This window comes from Bombina bombina, chromosome 2, assembly GCF_027579735.1.
Source record: "Bombina bombina isolate aBomBom1 chromosome 2, aBomBom1.pri, whole genome shotgun sequence".
In the NCBI taxonomy this organism is placed as follows: domain Eukaryota; kingdom Metazoa; phylum Chordata; class Amphibia; order Anura; family Bombinatoridae; genus Bombina; species Bombina bombina.
The window spans coordinates 598,002,758-598,023,502 of record NC_069500.1 but is presented as its reverse complement, the minus strand read 5'-3'; the positions used below and the strand labels follow the sequence as shown (position 1 = coordinate 598,023,502).

General features: G+C 40.4%; 1 protein-coding gene across 1 annotated transcript in view; it reads right to left on the bottom strand.

Moving 5' to 3' along the window:
- Positions 1–20,745, bottom strand: part of CEMIP2 (cell migration inducing hyaluronidase 2) — a 380,284-nt gene that overhangs the window by 163,165 nt on the left and 196,374 nt on the right. The window contains exon 8 of the mRNA XM_053702507.1: positions 13,604–13,813. Within this exon, the coding sequence (XP_053558482.1) occupies positions 13,604–13,813 (210 nt within the window). The remainder of the gene's footprint in view (positions 1–13,603; positions 13,814–20,745) is intronic.

The window sequence follows — 20,745 nt, the reverse complement described above, 5'->3', positions numbered from 1 at the left end:
TTGAAAAAAGGCCATGTAACTCAACTATGCATTAAAACACAGGAACTGGGGTGCAAAAAAATGGCAAATAGTTAGTTGTAGCAGAATGCAATTTGTTCGCTAAAAAGCTGGAGAGCAGGACACACATGAGTGTCTGCAGGAAACAGTGAAGCATGGTGGAGATTCTTTGCAAGATAGGGGCTGCACTATGCTTAATGCTGAGACGTACAGGCAGATACTTATCCATCCAAAAATACCATCAAGGAGGCATCTGATTGGCCCAAAATCTATTCTGCAGATTGACAACAACCCCAAACATATAGCCAAAGTCATTAAGAACTATCTTCAGCATAAAAAAAGTCCTGGAAGTGATGGTATGGTTACAACAGAATCTGATGTCAACATCATTGAGTCTGTCTGGGATTACAAGAAAAGAGAGAAGCAGCTAAAATGCACAGAAGGCCTCTGGGTAGTTCTCCAAAATATTTTTAACAACCTACCTGCCAAATTCCTTAAAAAAAACTGTGTTCAAGTGTACCTAAAAGAATTAATGCTGTTTGAAGGCATGGGTGGTCACACCAAATATTGATTTGATTTCGATTTTTCTTCTGTTCACTCACTTTGCACTTTGTTAATTGATAAAAAATAAATGTAACATTTCTATTTTTGAAAGCATTCTTAAACTTTACAACACGTTTTCACACCTGCCTATACTTTTTGCACAGCTTCCTGTGTTGATAATCATGACAAGAAGTGGACAGCTGCCTGAACTAACCTTTAATCAGCATCACAAACTATGAGAACATAGAACTCTTCTTAATTAATGTTGTAGTATTTTTTTTTTAGGATGATCGCCATATGTAAAAAACACTCAAAAAAAGTCTACTGAATCAAGGAATTATATGTCCTAGTATAAAAAAAAGTTCAGAGGCCTTTAACCAAAGGTTTTGCCCTTCATTTTTCAATTTCACATTACACTACCTTTCCCTATGAGAAAGAGGAGAAATAGAGAAAAAGAAAAAAGAGAAAGAGAAAGAGAAAAAGAAAAAAAGAAAAAAACAGAAAAAAAGAAAGAGAAAAACAGAAAGAGAAAGAGATAGAAAAAAAGAGAAAAAGAAAGAGAAAAAGAAAGAGAAAAAGAAAGAAGAAGAAAGAAAGAAAGAAAAAGAAAGAGAAAAAGAAAGAAAGAAAGAAAGAAAGAAAGAAAGAAAGAAAGAAAGAAAGAAAGAAAGAAAGAAAGAAAGAAAGAAAGAAAGAAAGAAAGAAAGAAAGAAAGAAAGAAAGAAAGAAAGAAAGAAAGAAAGGAGAAAGAAAAAACAAGAGAAAAAGAAAGAAAGAAAGAGAAAGAAAAAACAAGAGAAAAAGAAAGAGAGAAAAAGAAAGAGAGAAAAAGAAAGAGAAAAAGAAAGAGAGAAAAAGAAAGAGAAAAAGAAAGAGAGAAAAAGAAAGAGAAAAAGAAAGAAAAAGAAAGAAAGAAAAAGAAAGAAAGAAAAAGAAAGAAAGAAAGAAAAAGAAAGAAAGAAAGAAAGAGAAAGAAAGAAAGAAAGAAAGAAAGAAAGAAAGAAAGAAAGAAAGAAAGAAAGAGAAAAAGAAAAAAGCGAAAGCGAAAAAAAAAGAAGAAAAAAGAGAAAAAACTGAATTTATGCTTACCTGATAAATTACTTTCTCTTGCGGTGTATCCAGTCCACGGATTCATCCTTACTTGTTGGATATTCTCATTCCCTACAGGAAGTGGCAAATAGAGCACACAGCAGAGCTGTCCATATAGCTCCCCCCTAGCTCCGCCCCCCAGTCATTCGACTGACGGTTAGGAGAAAAAGGAGAAACCATAGGGTGCAGTGGTGACTGTAGTTTAAACAAGAAATTTTAACCTGACTTAATTGCCAGGGCGGGCCGTGGGCTGGATACACCGCAAGAGAAAGTAATTTATCAGGTAAGCATAAATTCTGTTTTCTCTTGCAAGGTGTATCCAGTCCACGGATTCATCCTTACTTGTGGGATACCAATACCAAAGCTTTAGGACACGGATGAAGGGAGGGAACAAGACAGGTAACCTAAACGGAAGGCACCACTGCTTGCAAAACCTTTCTCCCAAAAATAGCCTCCGAAGAAGCAAAAGTATCGAATTTGTAAAATTTGGCAAAAGTATGCAGTGAAGACCAAGTCGCTGCCTTACAAATCTGTTCAACAGAAGCCTCATTCTTGAAAGTCCATGTGGAAGCCACAGCTCTGGTGGAATGAGCTGTAATTCGTTCAGGAGGCTGCTGCCCAGCAGTCTCATAAGCCAATCGGATGATGCTTTTCAGCCAGAAGGAAAGAGAGGTAGCAGTCGCTTTCTGACCTCTCCTCTTACCAGAATAGACAACAAACAAGGATGATGTTTGTCTGAAATCCTTGGTTGCTTGTAAATAGAATTTCAAAGCATGAACCACATCAAGATTGTGTAAAAGCCGTTCCTTCTTTGAAACTGGATTAGGACACAGGGAAGGAACAACGATTTCCTGGTTAATATTCTTATTAGAAACAACTTTAGGAAGAAAACCAGGTTTGGTACGCAAAACTACCTTATCTGCATGGAACACCAGATAGGGTGAATTACACTGCAAAGCAGACAATTCTGAAATTCTTCGAGCAGAAGATATAGCTACCAAAAACAAAACTTTCCAAGATAATAACTTAATATCTATGGAATGTAAAGGTTCAAACGGAACCCCTTGAAGAACTGAAAGAACTAAATTTTAACTCCATGGAGGAGCCACTGGTTTATAGACAGGCTTGATTCTGACTAAAGCCTGTGCAAACGCTTGTGTAAAAGGATAGACAGAGCAGATATCTGTCCCTTTAAGGAACTAGCTGACAAACCTTTCTCCAATCCTTCTTGGAGAAAAGACAATATTCTTGGAATCCTAATCTTACTCCACGAGTAACCCTTGGATTCACACCAACAAGGATATTTCCGCCATATCTTATGGTAAATTTTCCTGGTGACAGGCTTTCTAGCCTGGATCAGAGTATCTATAACTGATTCAAAGAAACCACGCATAGATAGAATTAAGCGCTCAATCTCCAAGCAGTCAGCTGCAGAGAAACTAGATTTGGATGCTTGAATGGACCCTGTATTAGAAGATCCTGCCTCGTTGGCAGTCTCCATGGTGGGACAGATGACATGTCCACTAGGTCTGCATACCAAGTCCTGCGTGGCCACGCAGGCGCTATCAGAATTACCGAAGCCTTCTCCTGTTTGATTCTGGCTACCAGCCGAGGGAGAAGGGGAAACGGTGGAAAGACATAAACCAGACTGAAAGACCAAGGCGCTACTAGAGCATCTATCAATGCCGCCTTGGGGTCCCTGGACCTGGATCCGTAAAGAGGAAGTTTGGTGTTCTGACGGGACGCCATCAGATCCAATTCTGGAATGCCCCATAGCTGGGTCAGCTGAGCAAAAACCTCTGGGTGGAGTTCCCACTCCCCCGGGTGAAAAGTCTGACGACTTAGAAAATCCGCCTCCCAGTTGTCTACTCCTGGGATGTGAATTGCAGATAGATGGCAGGAGTGATCCTCCGCCCACCTGATTATTTTGGTTACTTCCTTCATCGCTAGGGAACTCTTTGTTCCCCCCTGATGATTGATGTACGCTACAGTCGTGATGTTGTCCGACTGAAATCTGGTGAATTTGGCCGCCGCTAGTTGAGGCCATGCCTGGAGCGTGTTGAATATCGCTCTCAGTTCCAAAATGTTTATCGGGAGAAGAGACTCTTCCCGAGACCATAGGCCCTGAGCTTTCAGGGAGTCCCAGACCGCACCCCAGCCTAACAGACTGGCATCGGTCGTGACAATGACCGATGACGTCCATTGCCGCTACCATTAATCCGATTACCTCCATGCACTGAGCTACAGATGGCCGAGGAATGGAATGAAGAACTCGGCAAGTAGTTAAAAGCTTTAATTTTCTGACCTCTGTCAGAAACATCTTCATTTCTACCGAGTCTATTAATGTTCCCAGGAAGGGAACCCTTGTGAGCGGGGACAGAGAACTATTTTCGATGTTCACCTTCCACTCGTGAGACCTTAGTAAGGCCAGAACAATCTCCGTATGAGCCTTGGCTCTGGGAAAAGACGACGCCTGTATTAAGATGTCGTCCAAATAAGGTGCTACTGCAATGCCCTGCAGTCTTAGTACCGCCAGAAGGGACCCTAGCACTTTTGTGAAAATTCTGGGAGTGGTGGCCAACCCGAAGGGAAGGGCCACGAACTGGTAATGCTTGTCCAGAAAGGCGAACCTTAGGAACTGATGGTGATCTTTGTGGATAGGAATATGTAGGTACGCATCCTTTAGATCCATGGTAGTCATATATTGACCTTCCTGGATCATAGGTAAGATTGTGCGAATGGTCTCCATCTTGAATGATGGAACTCTGAGGAATTTGTTTAGAATTTTTAGATCCAGGATTGGCCTGATAGTTCCTTTCTTTTTGGGAACCACAAACAGGTTTGAGTAAAAACCCAGTCCTTGTTCTGAAATTGGAACTGTATATATCACTCCCATCTTCAGTAGATCTTCTACACAGTGTAAGAACGCCTCTTTCTTTGTCTGGTCTGTAGACAGACGAGAAATGTGGAACTTTCCCTTTGGAGGGGAGTCCTTGAATTCTAGAAGATATCCCTGAGTAACGATCTCTAATGCCCAGGGATCGGGAACATCTCTTTCCCAAGCCTGAGCGAAGAGAGAGAGTCTGGCCCCTACCAGATCCGGTCCCGGATCGGGGGCTACCCCTTCATGTTGTCTTAGTAGCAGCTGCAGGCTTCTTGGCCTGTTTACCCTTGTTCCAGCCCTGCAAAGGCTTCCAGGTTGCCTTGGGCTGTGAAGCGTTACCCTCTTGCTTTGCGGTTGCAGAGGTTGAAGCAGGACCGCTCCTGAAGTTGCGAAAGGAACGAAAAACAGAATTTATGTTTACCTGATAAATTACTTTCTCCAACGGTGTGTCCGGTCCACGGCGTCATCCTTACTTGTGGGATATTCTCCTCCCCAACAGGAAATGGCAAAGAGCCCAGCAAAGCTGGTCACATGATCCCTCCTAGGCTCCGCCCACCCCAGTCATTCGACCGACGTTAAGGAGGAATATTTGCATAGGAGAAACCATATGGTACCGTGGTGACTGTAGTTAAAGAAAATAAATTATCAGACCTGATTAAAAAAACCAGGGCGGGCCGTGGACCGGACACACCGTTGGAGAAAGTAATTTATCAGGTAAACATAAATTCTGTTTTCTCCAACATAGGTGTGTCCGGTCCACGGCGTCATCCTTACTTGTGGGAACCAATACCAAAGCTTTAGGACACGGATGAAGGGAGGGAGCAAATCAGGTCACCTAAATGGAAGGCACCACGGCTTGCAAAACCTTTCTCCCAAAAATAGCCTCAGAAGAAGCAAAAGTATCAAACTTGTAAAATTTGGTAAAAGTGTGCAGTGAAGACCAAGTCGCTGCCCTACATATCTGATCAACAGAAGCCTCGTTCTTGAAGGCCCATGTGGAAGCCACAGCCCTAGTGGAATGAGCTGTGATTCTTTCGGGAGGCTGCCGTCCGGCAGTCTCGTAAGCCAATCTGATGATGCTTTTAATCCAAAAAGAGAGAGAGGTAGAAGTTGCTTCTAAATAGCATCTAAATAGAATTTTAGAGCGCGAACAACATCCAAATTGTGCAACAAACGTTCCTTCTTTGAAACTGGTTTCGGACACAGAGAAGGTACGATAATCTCCTGGTTAATGTTTTTGTTAGAAACAACTTTTGGAAGAAAACCAGGTTTAGTACGTAAAACCACCTTATCTGCATGGAACACCAGATAAGGAGGAGAACACTGCAGAGCAGATAATTCTGAAACTCTTCTAGCAGAAGAGATTGCAACTAAAAACAAAACTTTCCAAGATAATAACTTAATATCAACGGAATGTAAGGGTTCAAACGGAACCCCCTGAAGAACTGAAAGAACTAAATTGAGACTCCAAGGAGGAGTCAAAGGTTTGTAAACAGGCTTAATTCTAACCAGAGCCTGAACAAAGGCTTGAACATCTGGCACAGCTGCCAGCTTTTTGTGAAGTAACACAGACAAGGCAGAAATCTGTCCCTTCAGGGAACTTGCAGATAATCCTTTTTCCAATCCTTCTTGAAGGAAGGATAGAATCTTAGGAATCTTAACCTTGTCCCAAGGGAATCCTTTAGATTCACACCAACAGATATATTTTTTCCAAATTTTGTGGTAAATCTTTCTAGTTACAGGCTTTCTGGCCTGAACAAGAGTATCGATAACAGAATCTGAGAACCCTCGCTTCGATAAGATCAAGCGTTCAATCTCCAAGCAGTCAGCTGGAGTGAAACCAGGTTCGGATGTTCGAACGGACCCTGAACAAGAAGGTCTCGTCTCAAAGGTAGCTTCCAAGGTGGAGCCGATGACATATTCACCAGATCTGCATACCAAGTCCTGCGTGGCCACGCAGGAGCTATCAAGATCACCGACGCCCTCTCCTGATTGATCCTGGCTACCAGCCTGGGGATGAGAGGAAACGGCGGGAACACATAAGCTAGTTTGAAGGTCCAAGGTGCTACTAGTGCATCCACCAGAGCCGCCTTGGGATCCCTGGATCTGGACCCGTAGCAAGGAACTTTGAAGTTCTGACGAGAGGCCATCAGATCCATGTCTGGAATGCCCCACAGCTGAGTGACTTGGGCAAAGATTTCCGGATGGAGTTCCCACTCCCCCGGATGCAATGTCTGACGACTCAGAAAATCCGCTTCCCAATTTTCCACTCCTGGGATGTGGATAGCGGACAGGTGGCAGGAGTGAGACTCCGCCCATAGAATGATTTTGGTCACTTCTTCCATCGCTAGGGAACTCCTTGTTCCCCCCTGATGGTTGATGTACGCAACAGTTGTCATGTTGTCTGATTGAAACCGTATGAACTTGGCCCTCGCTAGCTGAGGCCAAGCCTTGAGAGCATTGAATATCGCTCTCAGTTCCAGAATATTTATCGGTAGAAGAGATTCTTCCCGAGACCAAAGACCCTGAGCTTTCAGGGATCCCCAGACCGCGCCCCAGCCCATCAGACTGGCGTCGGTCGTGACAATGACCCACTCTGGTCTGCGGAATGTCATCCCTCGTGACAGGTTGTCCAGGGACAGCCACCAACGGAGTGAGTCTCTGGTCCTCTGATTTACTTGTATCTTCGGAGACAAGTCTGTATAATCCCCATTCCACTGACTGAGCATGCACAGTTGTAATGGTCTTAGATGAATGCGCGCAAAAGGAACTATGTCCATAGCCGCTACCATCAACCCGATCACTTCCATGCACTGAGCTATGGAAGGAAGAGGAACGGAATGAAGTATCCGACAAGAGTCTAGAAGCTTTGTTTTTCTGGCCTCTGTCAGAAATATCCTCATTTCTAAGGAGTCTATTATTGTTCCCAAGAAGGGAACCCTTGTTGACGGAGATAGAGAACTCTTTTCCACGTTCACTTTCCATCCGTGAGATCTGAGAAAGGCCAGGACGATGTCCGTGTGAGCCTTTGCCTGAGGAAGGGACGACGCTTGAATCAGAATGTCGTCCAAGTAAGGTACTACAGCAATGCCCCTTGGTCTTAGCACAGCTAGAAGGGACCCTAGTACCTTTGTGAAAATCCTTGGAGCAGTGGCTAATCCGAAAGGAAGCGCCACGAACTGGTAATGCTTGTCCAGGAATGCGAACCTTAGGAACCGATGATGTTCCTTGTGGATAGGAATATGTAGATACGCATCCTTTAAATCCACCGTGGTCATGAATTGACCTTCCTGGATGGAAGGAAGAATAGTTCGAATGGTTTCCATCTTGAACGATGGAACCTTGAGAAACTTGTTTAAGATCTTGAGATCTAAGATTGGTCTGAACGTTCCCTCTTTTTTGGGAACTATGAACAGATTGGAGTAGAACCCCATCCCTTGTTCTCTTAATGGAACAGGATGAATCACTCCCATTTTTAACAGGTCTTCTACACAATGTAAGAATGCCTGTCTTTTTATGTGGTCTGAAGACAACTGAGACCTGTGGAACCTCCCCCTTGGGGGAAGTCCCTTGAATTCCAGAAGATAACCTTGGGAGACTATTTCTAGCGCCCAAGGATCCAGAACATCTCTTGCCCAAGCCTGAGCGAAGAGAGAGAGTCTGCCCCCCACCAGATCCGGTCCCGGATCGGGGGCCAACATTTCATGCAGTCTTGGTAGCAGTGGCAGGTTTCTTGGCCTGCTTTCCCTTGTTCCAGCCTTGCATTGGTCTCCAAGCTGGCTTGGCTTGAGAAGTATTACCCTCTTGCTTAGAGGACGTAGCACCTCGGGCTGGTCCGTTTCTACGAAAGGGACGAAAATTAGGTTTATATTTTGCCTTGAAAGGCCGATCCTGAGGAAGGGCGTGGCCCTTACCCCCAGTGATATCAGAGATAATCTCTTTCAAGTCAGGGCCAAACAGCGTTTTCCCCTTGAAAGGAATGTTAAGTAGCTTGGTCTTGGAAGACGCATCAGCCGACCAAGATTTCAACCAAAGCGCTCTGCGCGCCACAATAGCAAACCCAGAATTCTTAGCCGCTAACCTAGCCAATTGCAAAGTGGCGTCTAGGGTGAAAGAATTAGCCAATTTGAGAGCATTGATTCTGTCCATAATCTCCTCATAAGGAGGAGAATCACTATCGACCGCCTTTATCAGCTCATCGAACCAGAAACATGCGGCTGTAGCGACAGGGACAATGCATGCAATTGGTTGTAGAAGGTAACCCTGCTGAACAAACATCTTTTTAAGCAAACCTTCTAATTTTTTATCCATAGGATCTTTGAAAGCACAACTATCCTCTATGGGTATAGTGGTGCGTTTGTTTAAAGTGGAAACCGCTCCCTCGACCTTGGGGACTGTCTGCCATAAGTCCTTTCTGGGGTCGACCAAAGGAAACAATTTTTTAAATATGGGGGGAGGGACGAAAGGAATACCGGGCCTTTCCCATTCTTTATTAACAATGTCCGCCACCCGCTTGGGTATAGGAAAAGCTTCTGGGAGCCCCGGCACCTCTAGGAACTTGTCCATTTTACATAGCTTCTCTGGGATGACCAACTTGTCACAATCATCCAGAGTGGATAATACCTCCTTAAGCAGAATACGGAGATGTTCCAACTTAAATTTAAATGCAATCACATCAGGTTCAGCCTGTTGAGAAATGTTCCCTGAATCAGTAATTTCTCCCTCAGACAAAACCTCCCTGGCCCCATCAGACTGGGTTAGGGGCCCTTCAGAGATATTAGTATCAGCGTTGCCATGCTCTTCAGTATCTAAAACAGAGCAGCCGCGCTTACGCTGACAAGTGTTCATTTGGGCTAAAATGTTTTTGACAGAATTATCCATTACAGCCGTTAATTGTTGCATAGTAAGGAGTATTGGCGCGCTAGATGTACTAGGGGCCTCCTGAGTGGGCAAGACTCGTGTAGACGAAGGAGGGAATGATGCAGTACCATGCTTACTCCCCTCACTTGAGGAATCATCTTGGGCATCATTGTCATTATCACATAAATCACATTTATTTAAATGAATAGGAATTCTGGCTTCCCCACATTCAGAACACAGTCTATCTGGTAGTTCAGACATGTTAAACAGGCATAAACTTGATAACAAAGTACAAAAACGTTTTAAAATAAAACCGTTACTGTCACTTTAAATTTTAAACTGAACACACTTTATTACTGCAATTGCGAAAAAACATGAAGGAATTGTACAAAATTCACCAAATTTTCACCACAGTGTCTTAAAGCCTTAAAAGTATTGCACACCAAATTTGGAAGCTTTAACCCTTAAAATAACGGAACCGGAGCCGTTTTAAACTTTAACCCCTTTACAGTCCCTGGTATCTGCTTTGCTGAGACCCAACCAAGCCCAAAGGGGAATACGATACCAAATGACGCCTTCAGAAAGTCTTTTCTAAGTATCAGAGCTCCTCACACATGCGACTGCATGCCATGCCTCTCAAAAACAAGTGCGCCACACCGGCGCGAAAATGAGGCTCTGCTTATGCTTTGGGAAAGTCCCTAAGTAATAAGATGTCTGCCGATATTCTTATATCAAAATACCCAGATAAAATGATTCCTCAAGGCTAAATATGTGTTAATAATGAATCGATTTAGCCCAGAAAAGTCTACAGTCTTAATAAGCCCTTGTGAAGCCCTTATTTATGATCGTAATAAACATGGCTTACCGGATCCCATAGGGAAAATGACAGCTTCCAGCATTACATCGTCTTGTTAGAATGTGTCATACCTCAAGCAGCAAGAGACTGCATACTGTTCCCCCAACTGAAGTTAGTAGCTCTCAACAGTCCTGTGTGGAACAGCCATGGATTTTAGTTACGGTTGCTAAAATCATTTTCCTCATACAAACAGAAATCTTCATCTCTTTTCTGTTTCTGAGTAAATAGTACATACCAGCACTATTTCAAAATAACAAACTCTTGATTGAATAATAAAAACTACAGTTAAACACTAAAAAACTCTAAGCCATCTCCGTGGAGATGTTGCCTGTACAACGGCAAAGAGAATGACTGGGGTGGGCGGAGCCTAGGAGGGATCATGTGACCAGCTTTGCTGGGCTCTTTGCCATTTCCTGTTGGGGAGGAGAATATCCCACAAGTAAGGATGACGCCGTGGACCGGACACACCTATGTTGGAGAAATTAGCCTTGTTTTTAGCATTAAAAGGCCTATCTTGCGGGAGAGCATGGCCCTTTCCCCCGGTGATATCCGAAATAATCTCTTTCAACTCGGGCCCGAAAAGGGTCTTTCCCTTGAAAGGGATATTTAGTAATTTTGTTTTGGACGACACGTCGGCCGACCATGACTTGAGCCAAAGCGCCCTGCGCGCCATAATGGCAAAACCAGAATTTTTCGCCGCTAACTTAGCTAATTGCAAAGCGGTATCTGTGATAAAAGAATTAGCCAGTTTTAGAGCATTAATTCTATCCATGACTTAGTCATATGAAGTCTCCCTCTGGAGCCGCTGCAGTAGTTACAGGAAAAAGCCGCTGCAGTAGTTACAGGAATAATGCAGGCAATAGGTTGGAGAAGGAAACCTTGTTGAACAAATATTTTCTTTAGTAAACCTTCTAACTTTTTATCCATAGGATCTTTAAAAGCACAACTGTCTTCAATTGGGATGGTTGTGCGCTTGGCTAGTGTCGAAACTGCCCCCTCTACCTTAGGGACCGTCTGCCACGCGTCCCGCCTGGGATCAGTTATGGGGAACATTTTCTTAAAGACAGGGGGGGAACAAAAGGTACACCTGGTCTCTCCCACTCCCTAGCAACAATACCCTCTTAGGGATCGGAAACGCATCAGTTTATACAGGGACTTCTAGATATTTGTCCATTTTACACAATTTCTCTGGGACCACCATAGGGTCACAATCATCCAGAGTTGATAAAACCTCCCTAAGCAATACGCGGAGGTGTCCCAGTTTAAATTTAAACGCTAGTGAATCTGATTCTGCCCGCTGAGAAACCTTTCCTGAGTCAGAAATTTCTCCCTCAGACATCACATCCCTCACCCCTACTTCAGAGTGTTGTGAGGGTACATCAGATAAACCTCCCAAAGCTTCCGACTGCTCCTCATCTGTTCTTAAGACAGAGCTATTGCGCTTTTTAGGGAAAACTGGCAGTTTGGATAGAAAGGCCGCAAGGGAATTATCCATGACTGTCGCTAGTTGTTGCAATGTAATAGGTGCTAATGCATTAGAGGTACTAGGTATCGCTTGAGCGGGCGTAACTGGTGATGACACATGGGGAGAGGAAGGCGGACTATCCTCATTACCTTCAGTCAAAGAATCATCTAGGGCTATATTTTTAAGTGACACAATATGATCTTTAAAGTGTATAGACACATCAGTGCACTTGGGACACATTTTGAGTGGGGGTTCCACCATGGCTTCTGAACACATAGAGCAAGGCTTTTCCTTAGTTTCAGACATGTTTAACAGATTAGTATTATACACAAGCAGGCTTGGAAAACACTTTATCAAGTAAAAAACACAATTTGCAATAAACGGTACTGTGCCTTTAGGAAATAAAAAGCGCACACAATTTTACAAAACGGTGAAAAATGAACCAAATCTCTTGAAATTTTCACAGTATGTGCCTAATGCGTCGATATGATTGCACAGCAAGTTTCAGCCTGATTAACCCTTTAATGCCCAAACCGGAGCAGTCTAAAGCATACAACCGGTTAATAAACTACAGCACCTTGCCACAGCAGCCTGCTGTGGCCCTACCTGCCCTTAGGGATTAGTTTTGGGAAAAGCAAGCCTCTTGAAGTCCTCAAACAGTCTCTGGACCCATGTGAAGCAGCATGAACAATCTGTCAGAATTAACTGCGCAACTGAGGCGCGAAATTAGGCCCCTCCTACTCCACTCCGGAGTTGTGAGGCCTTTAGAAACCCAATTTAGGTGACTAAAATAATGCCATGTGGAAAAAAAACCCGTAATAAACACGCTAAAAGTGTTTTAAAGTGTCTATAATGAGTATTTTGTTAATTAAAATAATCGATTGCCCTGCAACAGTGTCAACCAGCCTATTGAGCCCTCTTAAATAAGCCTCTAGTTCTATACTGAGTCTCAGAACATGGCTTACCCTTCCCACATGGGGATTCTTGTCAGTCTTCTAGCATTATCTTGTCTTAACTAGAAAAAAGATGACTGAAACATACCTCAATGCAGTTAAGCCTGCAAACTGTTCCCCCCAACTGAAGTTTTCTGGTACTTATCAGTCCTGTGTGGGAACAGCAATGGATTTTAGTTACAACATGCTAAAATCATTTTCCTCTCAGCAGAATTCTTCATCACATTTCTGCCAGAGAGTAAATAGTACAAACCGGTACCATTTAAAAATAACAAACTCTTGATTGAAGATATAAAACTACAAATCTAACACCACATTCACTTTACCCTCCCGTGGAGAGGCCCTATCTGCTAGAGCGGCAAAGAGAATGACTGGGGGGCGTAGCTAGGGGGGGAGCTATATGGACAGCTCTGCTGTGTGCTCTCTTTGCCACTTCCTGTAGGGAATGAGAATATCCAAGTAAGGATGAATCCGTGGACTGGATACACCTTGCAAGAGAAAAAGAAAGAAAAGAAAAGAAAAGAAAAGAAAGAAAAGAAAGAAAAGAAAGAAAAGAAAGAAAAGAAAGAAAAGAAAGAAAAGAAAGAAAAGAAAGAAAAGAAAGAAAAGAAAGAAAAGAAAGAAAGGAAAGAAAGGAAAGAAAGGAAAGAAAAGAAAGAAAAGAAAGAAAAGAGAAAAAGAAAGACAAAGAAAGAGAAAAAGAAAAAGAAGAAAGAAAAAATAGAAAGAAAAAAAAAGAAAAAAAAAGAAAAAAAAAGAGAAAAAGAAAGAGAAAGACAAAGAAAGAGAAAAAGAAAAAACAAAAGAGAAAAAGAAAGAAAAATAGAAAAAGAAAAAAATAGAAAGAAAAAGAAAAGAGAGAGAAAAAGAAAAAAGAAAGAGAGAGAGATAAAAAAAGAAAAAAGAAAGAGAGAGAGAGAGAGAAAAAGAAAGAGAGACATATATATCTTACTCACCAACAAGCCATTGGTTGTGTGTATGGTGACACATCTTGAGAAGCAGTGGTGAATGGAGACACCTTGCAAATAAGTGCCTTTGCTGTAACCACCAAGTTCATCAACATCACCACAGAGATGAAAATGAACAGGATAACTGCCCATCAACTGTTTGCCCATGTGCTTCAGTTCAATGTTAGAGAGATGAACGGACGTAAAATTTCTTACAATCTGTACAACATAACAAAATAAAAAAAGACTTTTTTTCATTTTAGGTGTAAAAAAAATTCTTAAAGAATCAAAAAGCAATGTTACAACAACATTTTCAGAGAGTTTTAATGCTGTACATTCCAGTTTGATTTTAAATTCCAATTTTTATAAGCTTAATATAATTTATACAGAAAAATTAAGCTAATTTTAATTTGACAGAAAGAAATGGGGGGGGGGGGGGTGAGTAGTTATTTTAACCACAAAAAAAAAAGGAAAAAGTTAAAGGGGCAGTAAACTAAAATGTATATTATGTATATACTTTATACAGTCTATATTTAGTATAGACTTTCTTATGTGGTTTATTCTTAGTGCAAGTAGTAGCTTCCCTGTGATCTAAAATAAAATAATAATTTAATTATTTTGGCTAATAAACAAATTAGAAGGATATTGTTGTAATTAAAACTAAAACATGTTTTTTGTGATTTTTGTTCTCATTTATAATTACTGACATGTGATGGTGCTTGATGCATCCACCATTCCCCTATGCTGTTTTTTACGTGTTTTTATATCTTTAAAAAGTAGTCTGTACTCAAGATGGCCACAGCAACAATTCCCCTTAGACATTCTTTTCACAGAGCTGTTATTGTGCAGTACAGTCAATCAGAAGCCCACTTATGATTTACGCATGCTGTAGGGTAAGCAGGGCGGAACATGTATTGTGCCTCTGGACATCACATGACTAGTGCTGATGAATAGCACAATACATGTTCCTCCGTGCACACCCTACAGCATGTGTAACTCGGTGTCCTGGAGAAGCAATGCACTACTAGGAGCTAGCAAAATACATTGGTAAGCCAATAACAAGAGATATATTTGCAGCTGCCAATCAGCAGCCAGCTCCCAGGCCTACCTAGGTATGCTTTTCAACAAAGGATGCCAACAGAACTAAGTGAATTACGTAATAGAAGTATAACGGAAAGTTGTTAAAAACTATATGCTCAATCTGAATCATGACACAAAAAAAACATAATTTATGTAAGGACTTACCTGATAATTTATTTCATGGTGGCAAGAGTCCATGAGCTAGTGACGTATGGGATATACATTCCTACCAGGTGGGGGCAAAGTTTCCCGAACCTCAAATGCCTATCAATACACCTCCCACCTCACTCATACCTCAGTTTAACGTATTGCCAAGTTAGTGAGGTGTAAAAGGAGAAAAAGCATAAAAAAGAGGAACAGGATAAATAAAGTGCTTTATATAAAAAAAATCATAACCTCAAAAAAAATTGGGTGGGTCTCATGGACTCTTGCCACCATTAAAGAAATGCATTTATCAGGTAAGTCCTTACATAAATTATGTTTTCTTTCATATAGGTGGCAAGAGTCTATGAGCTAGTGACGTATGGGATATAATACCCAAGACGTTTTAGTCCACGAGTCACTAGAGAGGGAGGGATAAAATAAAAACAGCTATTTCTGCTGAGAAATTAAAACCAAAAAATAATTAAGTTTTCTTAAAAAAAATTCAAAAAAACTCAACTAATAGGCACTAGAATCAAACTGAGACAGCTGCCTGAAGAACCTTTCTACCAAAGGCTGCTTTGGAAGAAGCAAACACATAAAAATGGTAAAAATTAGTAAATATATGCAAAGAAGACCCAGTTGCTGCTTTGCAAATTTGATCAACTGAAGCTTCATTCTTGAAAGCTCAAGATGTGGCGACTGATCTAGTAGAATGAGCTGTAATTCGCTAAGGCGGAGACTAGACTGCCCCACCTCCAAATAAGCTTTGTGAATCAAAAGTTTCAACCAAGATGCCAAGGAAATGGCAGAAGCTTCCTGACCTTTTCTGGAACCAGAAAAAACAAATAGGCTAGAAGTCTTTCTGAAATCTTTAGTAGCCTCAACATAGTATTTCAAAGCTCTTACCACATCCAAAGAATGTAAAGACCTTTCAAGAGTATTCTTAGGATTATGACAAAAGGAAGGAACAATAATTTCCCTATTGATGTTGATAGAATTCACAATTTTAGGTAAAAATGTAAACAAAGTCCGCACAACAGCTTTATCTGGATGAAAAATCAGATAAGGAGACTCACAAGAGAGAGCAGACAATTCAGAAACTCTTTTAGCATAAGAGATAGCCAAAAAAAAAATAACACTTTCCAAGAAACTAGTTTAATATTCAAAGAATGCCTAGGCTCAAAAGAAAGAGCCTGCAAAATCTTTAAAACCAAATTGAGACTCCAAGGAGGAGAAATTGATTTAATAACAGGTTTACGAATCAAAGCCTGAACAAAACAGTACATATCAGGAAGCTTAGCAATCTTTCTATGAAATAAGAGAGAAATAGCAGAGATTTGTCATTTCAAAGTATTTGCAGACAAACCTTTATCCAAACCATCCTGAAGGAACTGTAGAATCCTAGGAATTCTAAAAGAATGCCAAGAATAATCATGAGTGAAACACCATGAAATATAAGTTTTCCAAACCCTATGATAAATCTTCCTTGAAACAGACTTACAAGCCTCATAGCATCATAGCGTTAATTACGGAGTCAGAGAAACTTCTATGACTAAGAACTAAGCGTTCAATTTCCACATCTGTACAAGTTGAAAAAAAACACATCTGGATGGAGAGACCACTCCCCCAGATGTAGAGAATGACGGCTGAGATAATACGCTTCCCAATTGGCTACACCTGGGATATGAATCACAGAGATTTGACAACAGTTGGATTCGGCCCAAGAAAATGTGTAAAGCAGCGCTAAGAGCACGGACTGAAGTACTAATAAGAAAGTGTAATAAATATATCTTTATAAAAAGAGATTATATCATCCAAAATTTAATAAATGAATAGCACATATGATAATAAGATGACACTGGTGGATAAACAATATATAGGTACGTCTCCCAATAATGAGTGAATGTGGCAATTAGATACAAAATATAATTGAACAATATAGCAAGAGTAACAATATATTTAAAAATATAATGGAGCAGTTAAAAATTCAAAATTCGTCATGAATACAGATAAAAATACATATGGCTATTTGGCAATTAATAAAATGAGCCTCGATCGTATAAAATGACAGATCTTAAAAGCAATATTGGCTTGGTTAGTCTAAAATATCCCCTCGGCGGCTCTGACCGCGTCCAGAGGGATAACAGAGTAAGTTCCTTAGAATACCGGAGGCAAATAATGCCTATGAGAGTTCCAGTTACGGATAACCCCTCGGCGGATCTAACCGTGTCGTGTCCAGAGGAATAAAGTAAAGCAGTGGGGCTGAGAAGTTACCTTAAGTATTCCAGATGGTCTGGTTGCTTCATGAACCTCTATGCCCCTATGTCATCTGCGGCCACATCCAATATGCGTATGCAGTGCGGGTGAAAGACTCCTGTCCCGGATGTGAAGTCACCTGACTCCCCTCTGTGCTTTAGAGGTCAGAGGTGTAGAATTAACCAAATAACGCTAATATCAAACGATGCAATGTGTAATCCATATAGCTGGAATAGGATCTCCAACGTCCTTCTGTGCCAAACCCTTTGGGCTCCTCAGGGAGAGTGTGTTTCCAGTGCGGTTAGGTTCCATTTTTTTCCAGAGACCTCAGATCCAGAATGGAAAGCTTCAATAAAAAGCCAAGTAGTTGAAATGGAAAATACAGCAAGTCCTGGTCAACTTGTTTCGCCCAATGGAGCTTTATCAAAACATGCACATACTGCTTACTTCCAGGTTTAAATATGCCTCCCTTTCTTTTGATTGGTTGAATCCCATCCTCATTCTTTAAGGTGGAATTGATTTAAGATGGAATTGTGAGAATATTTCCCAAGTCCTTAAGTGCCTATATCAATTGCATATTTAAAAATAGATCACTATACTATTAAATCTTTACATATTCTGGTCATCTTTTAAAATACTGCTAGATAATTATGTTCTTACTAAAAAATTATGAAAAAATAAAATAAATAGGAGAAATAGGAAATAAAAATAAAAATAGGATTAAAAAATAAAATAATAAAATCGGTGTTTTTATGTATTTGAAGTATTTTAAGTGTAAGCAAGTTTATGTATAAATCCCAAGATATCCAATACGTTGGGTTGGTGTAATTCTAGAAGGGGTGTCAGAAAGGGGAAGGAAAGAGGTACTGGTAAAATTTAAGATGTTAGGTCTTATAAAAATGGAGAGATATCAGTTTCAGAGTTTAGACCCTTTGGATGTAGTGTGTCTAGTTTATAAATCATTTCTGCCTCAGCTTTGAGTAATTTGTTTTCCCAGTCACCCCCTCTCCAATCAGGTTTTATTTTCATGATACCCCAATACCAAAAGCCCTTAAAGGGACATTGAACCCAAATTTTTCTTTCATGATTCAGATAGAGCATGCACTTTTAAGCAACTTTCTAATTTACTTCTATTATCAATTATTCTTCATTCTCTTGCTATCTTTATATGAAAAAGAAGGCATCTAAGCTAAGGAGCCAGCAAATGTTTGGTTTCAGAACCATGGACAGCACTGGTTTATTGGTGCTGTCAAATCAGCAAGGACAACCCAGGTTGTTCACCAAAAACGGGCCGGCATCTAAACTTACATTCTTGCTTTTCAAATAAACATACCAAGAGAATGAAGAAAAATTGATAATAGGAGTAAATTAGAAAGTTGCTTAAAATTGCATGCTCTATCTGTATCACAAAAGAAAAAATTTGGGTACAGTGTCCCTTTAAGGTTGTTAGTATGTTTCTCCCTAAAGTGACTGTAAATGCATGTATCTAAATTGCCTCTATCTATACAGGACAGATGTTCTCTGATCCTTTCATGTAGTGTTCTTGTCATTTCACCAATGTAAAGTTTTTTGCAGGGACACTCAATTGCATAGATTATGCCTTTATCTTGACATCTAATCATATCCCTAATGGGGTGTTCATAATTGTTGGAATTTGATTTCAGAACTTTTAATTTACTACTATATTTACAAGCCCTACATCCAAAACAGGAAAAGAAATCTTTTAGTTGGTTTCCTTCTAAGCCCACTTCATATCCAAACAATTCAAAATATCTGTTGTATCTTTTAAATATGAAGGTAATCTTTTCACATAATTTTGTAAATAGCCATCAATGTATTGTGAGAGATTGGATGTAAGTGAGTCAATCCCCGATATTATGGGCCTGCCCGAGGGGTTGACTAGACTTTTATGGATTTTGGGCAAAAAATATAGAATAGGAATTTTTGGAAATTTGTGACATATACAATCATATTCTTTCTTATTTAGAATATTTTTTGTTTTAGCCTCATCTAACATTTTAACTAACCTTAAAGAGAATTTTTTCGTAGGGTCTAATTTAAGTTCTTTGTATGTATCTATCTCACTCAAAAGTCTATATGCTTCTTTTATGTAATTGGACCTATCCATATTTACAACTCCACCACCCATATTTGCTGGTTTTATTATTATCCGTTTATCATTTTGTAATTCCTTTAGAACTGATCTTTCTTTGAATGTCAAATTTCTTGGAATTTTGTTCTTTATTTTGGCCATTTTGTATATCTTTTTGAACCAATTTTTCAAATAATTCTAGATTTCTACCCTTTTCATTAATAGGGTAGAATCTAGATTTTGGTTTAACATCTGAATGTTTAATTTCAGGGGTGTGGGAGGCATTTGATAATTGATGGCTGTTTTGCCATTTTCTTTTGATAGAATTTCCCATAAAATATTTTTTAAGTGTCAATTTTCTAACAAATTGGCTCACATGGATATGGGTGTCAAACTTATTTAGTCTTGCGGATGAGGCAAAACCCAGACCTATCTTGTTCTTTTCCTTATACCTGTTGGGGGATCTTTATTGTGCTCTGTAATTTTTGAAGGGCCTGGTCTCTGTGGGCTCATCTCAAAAAAATAATTTACACTTTCAGAGTACTTTATCTATCTCTGGTATGTGCATAAGGACTCCATTTTAACCCTGCATCACAATTTATAACTGCTTATTCCCCCTACAAATCTTTATCTATCTCTAGTATGTGCACAAGGATTCCATTTTAACCCTGCATCACAATTTATAACTGCTTATTCACCCTACAAATCTTTATATATCTCTGGTATGTCTGTATTACCTTAAAAAAAAGCTCTTTTTTCTCTGTCTTCCAGTTTGATAAGAAAGGTGCCATCTGCAATGTTTGCTTATGCCTTGTTTGATCCTGCTAATTTATGACCTTTGCTAATTAGGATCATGTGACTTATTACCTTTAAATTGAATATCCCTAGCTTGTTACATCAAGCTTAGCTTGTTAGATCAGTGCAGCACTGCATGTGTGTAGTTGTCTAAGTGTGCTTGTTCATAAGTGTAGAGAGAGTTATAACAACGGAGTTAGACAAAGGAGTGGACAACAGATATAAGTACTTTTCAAATTCCCACAATTAAATGCAAACATGCTACACTTTCTAAAGTCTGCATTAACCTTTTCCTCCCTTCTCCTTAAAGTCACAGCCCTTTCATTCACAAACAGCACTCAGACAATTCATATTTCTCCTTCTCCTCTACCTTCCCCCCTCTACAACACACATGAACTCTATTCCTATCTTACATCCCTCAGCCAGCCATGCTTCACTGATCTTAAACACTCACATAAGGCACTCATTTCCTTACACTCAACATCTTTCTTCTTCTTGTAGCTGGGGATGTCTCACCTAACCCAGGTCCACCCTCTGCTTCCCTCAGATCACTACCCCAAATGACACCTCATACACCATGCCCACGTAACCCTCTAAACCTCATCAACTGCATCTCTATTAGTACACCCCAATTCTCGTGTGCTCTTTGGAATGCACGCTCAGTATGCAATAAGCTTACATCTATTCACAACTTTTTTTTCACGTTCACTTAACCTGTTAGCCCTCACTGAAACTTGGCTTTCCTCCTCTAACACAACTGCTGTAGCCTCTCTGTCCTATGGCG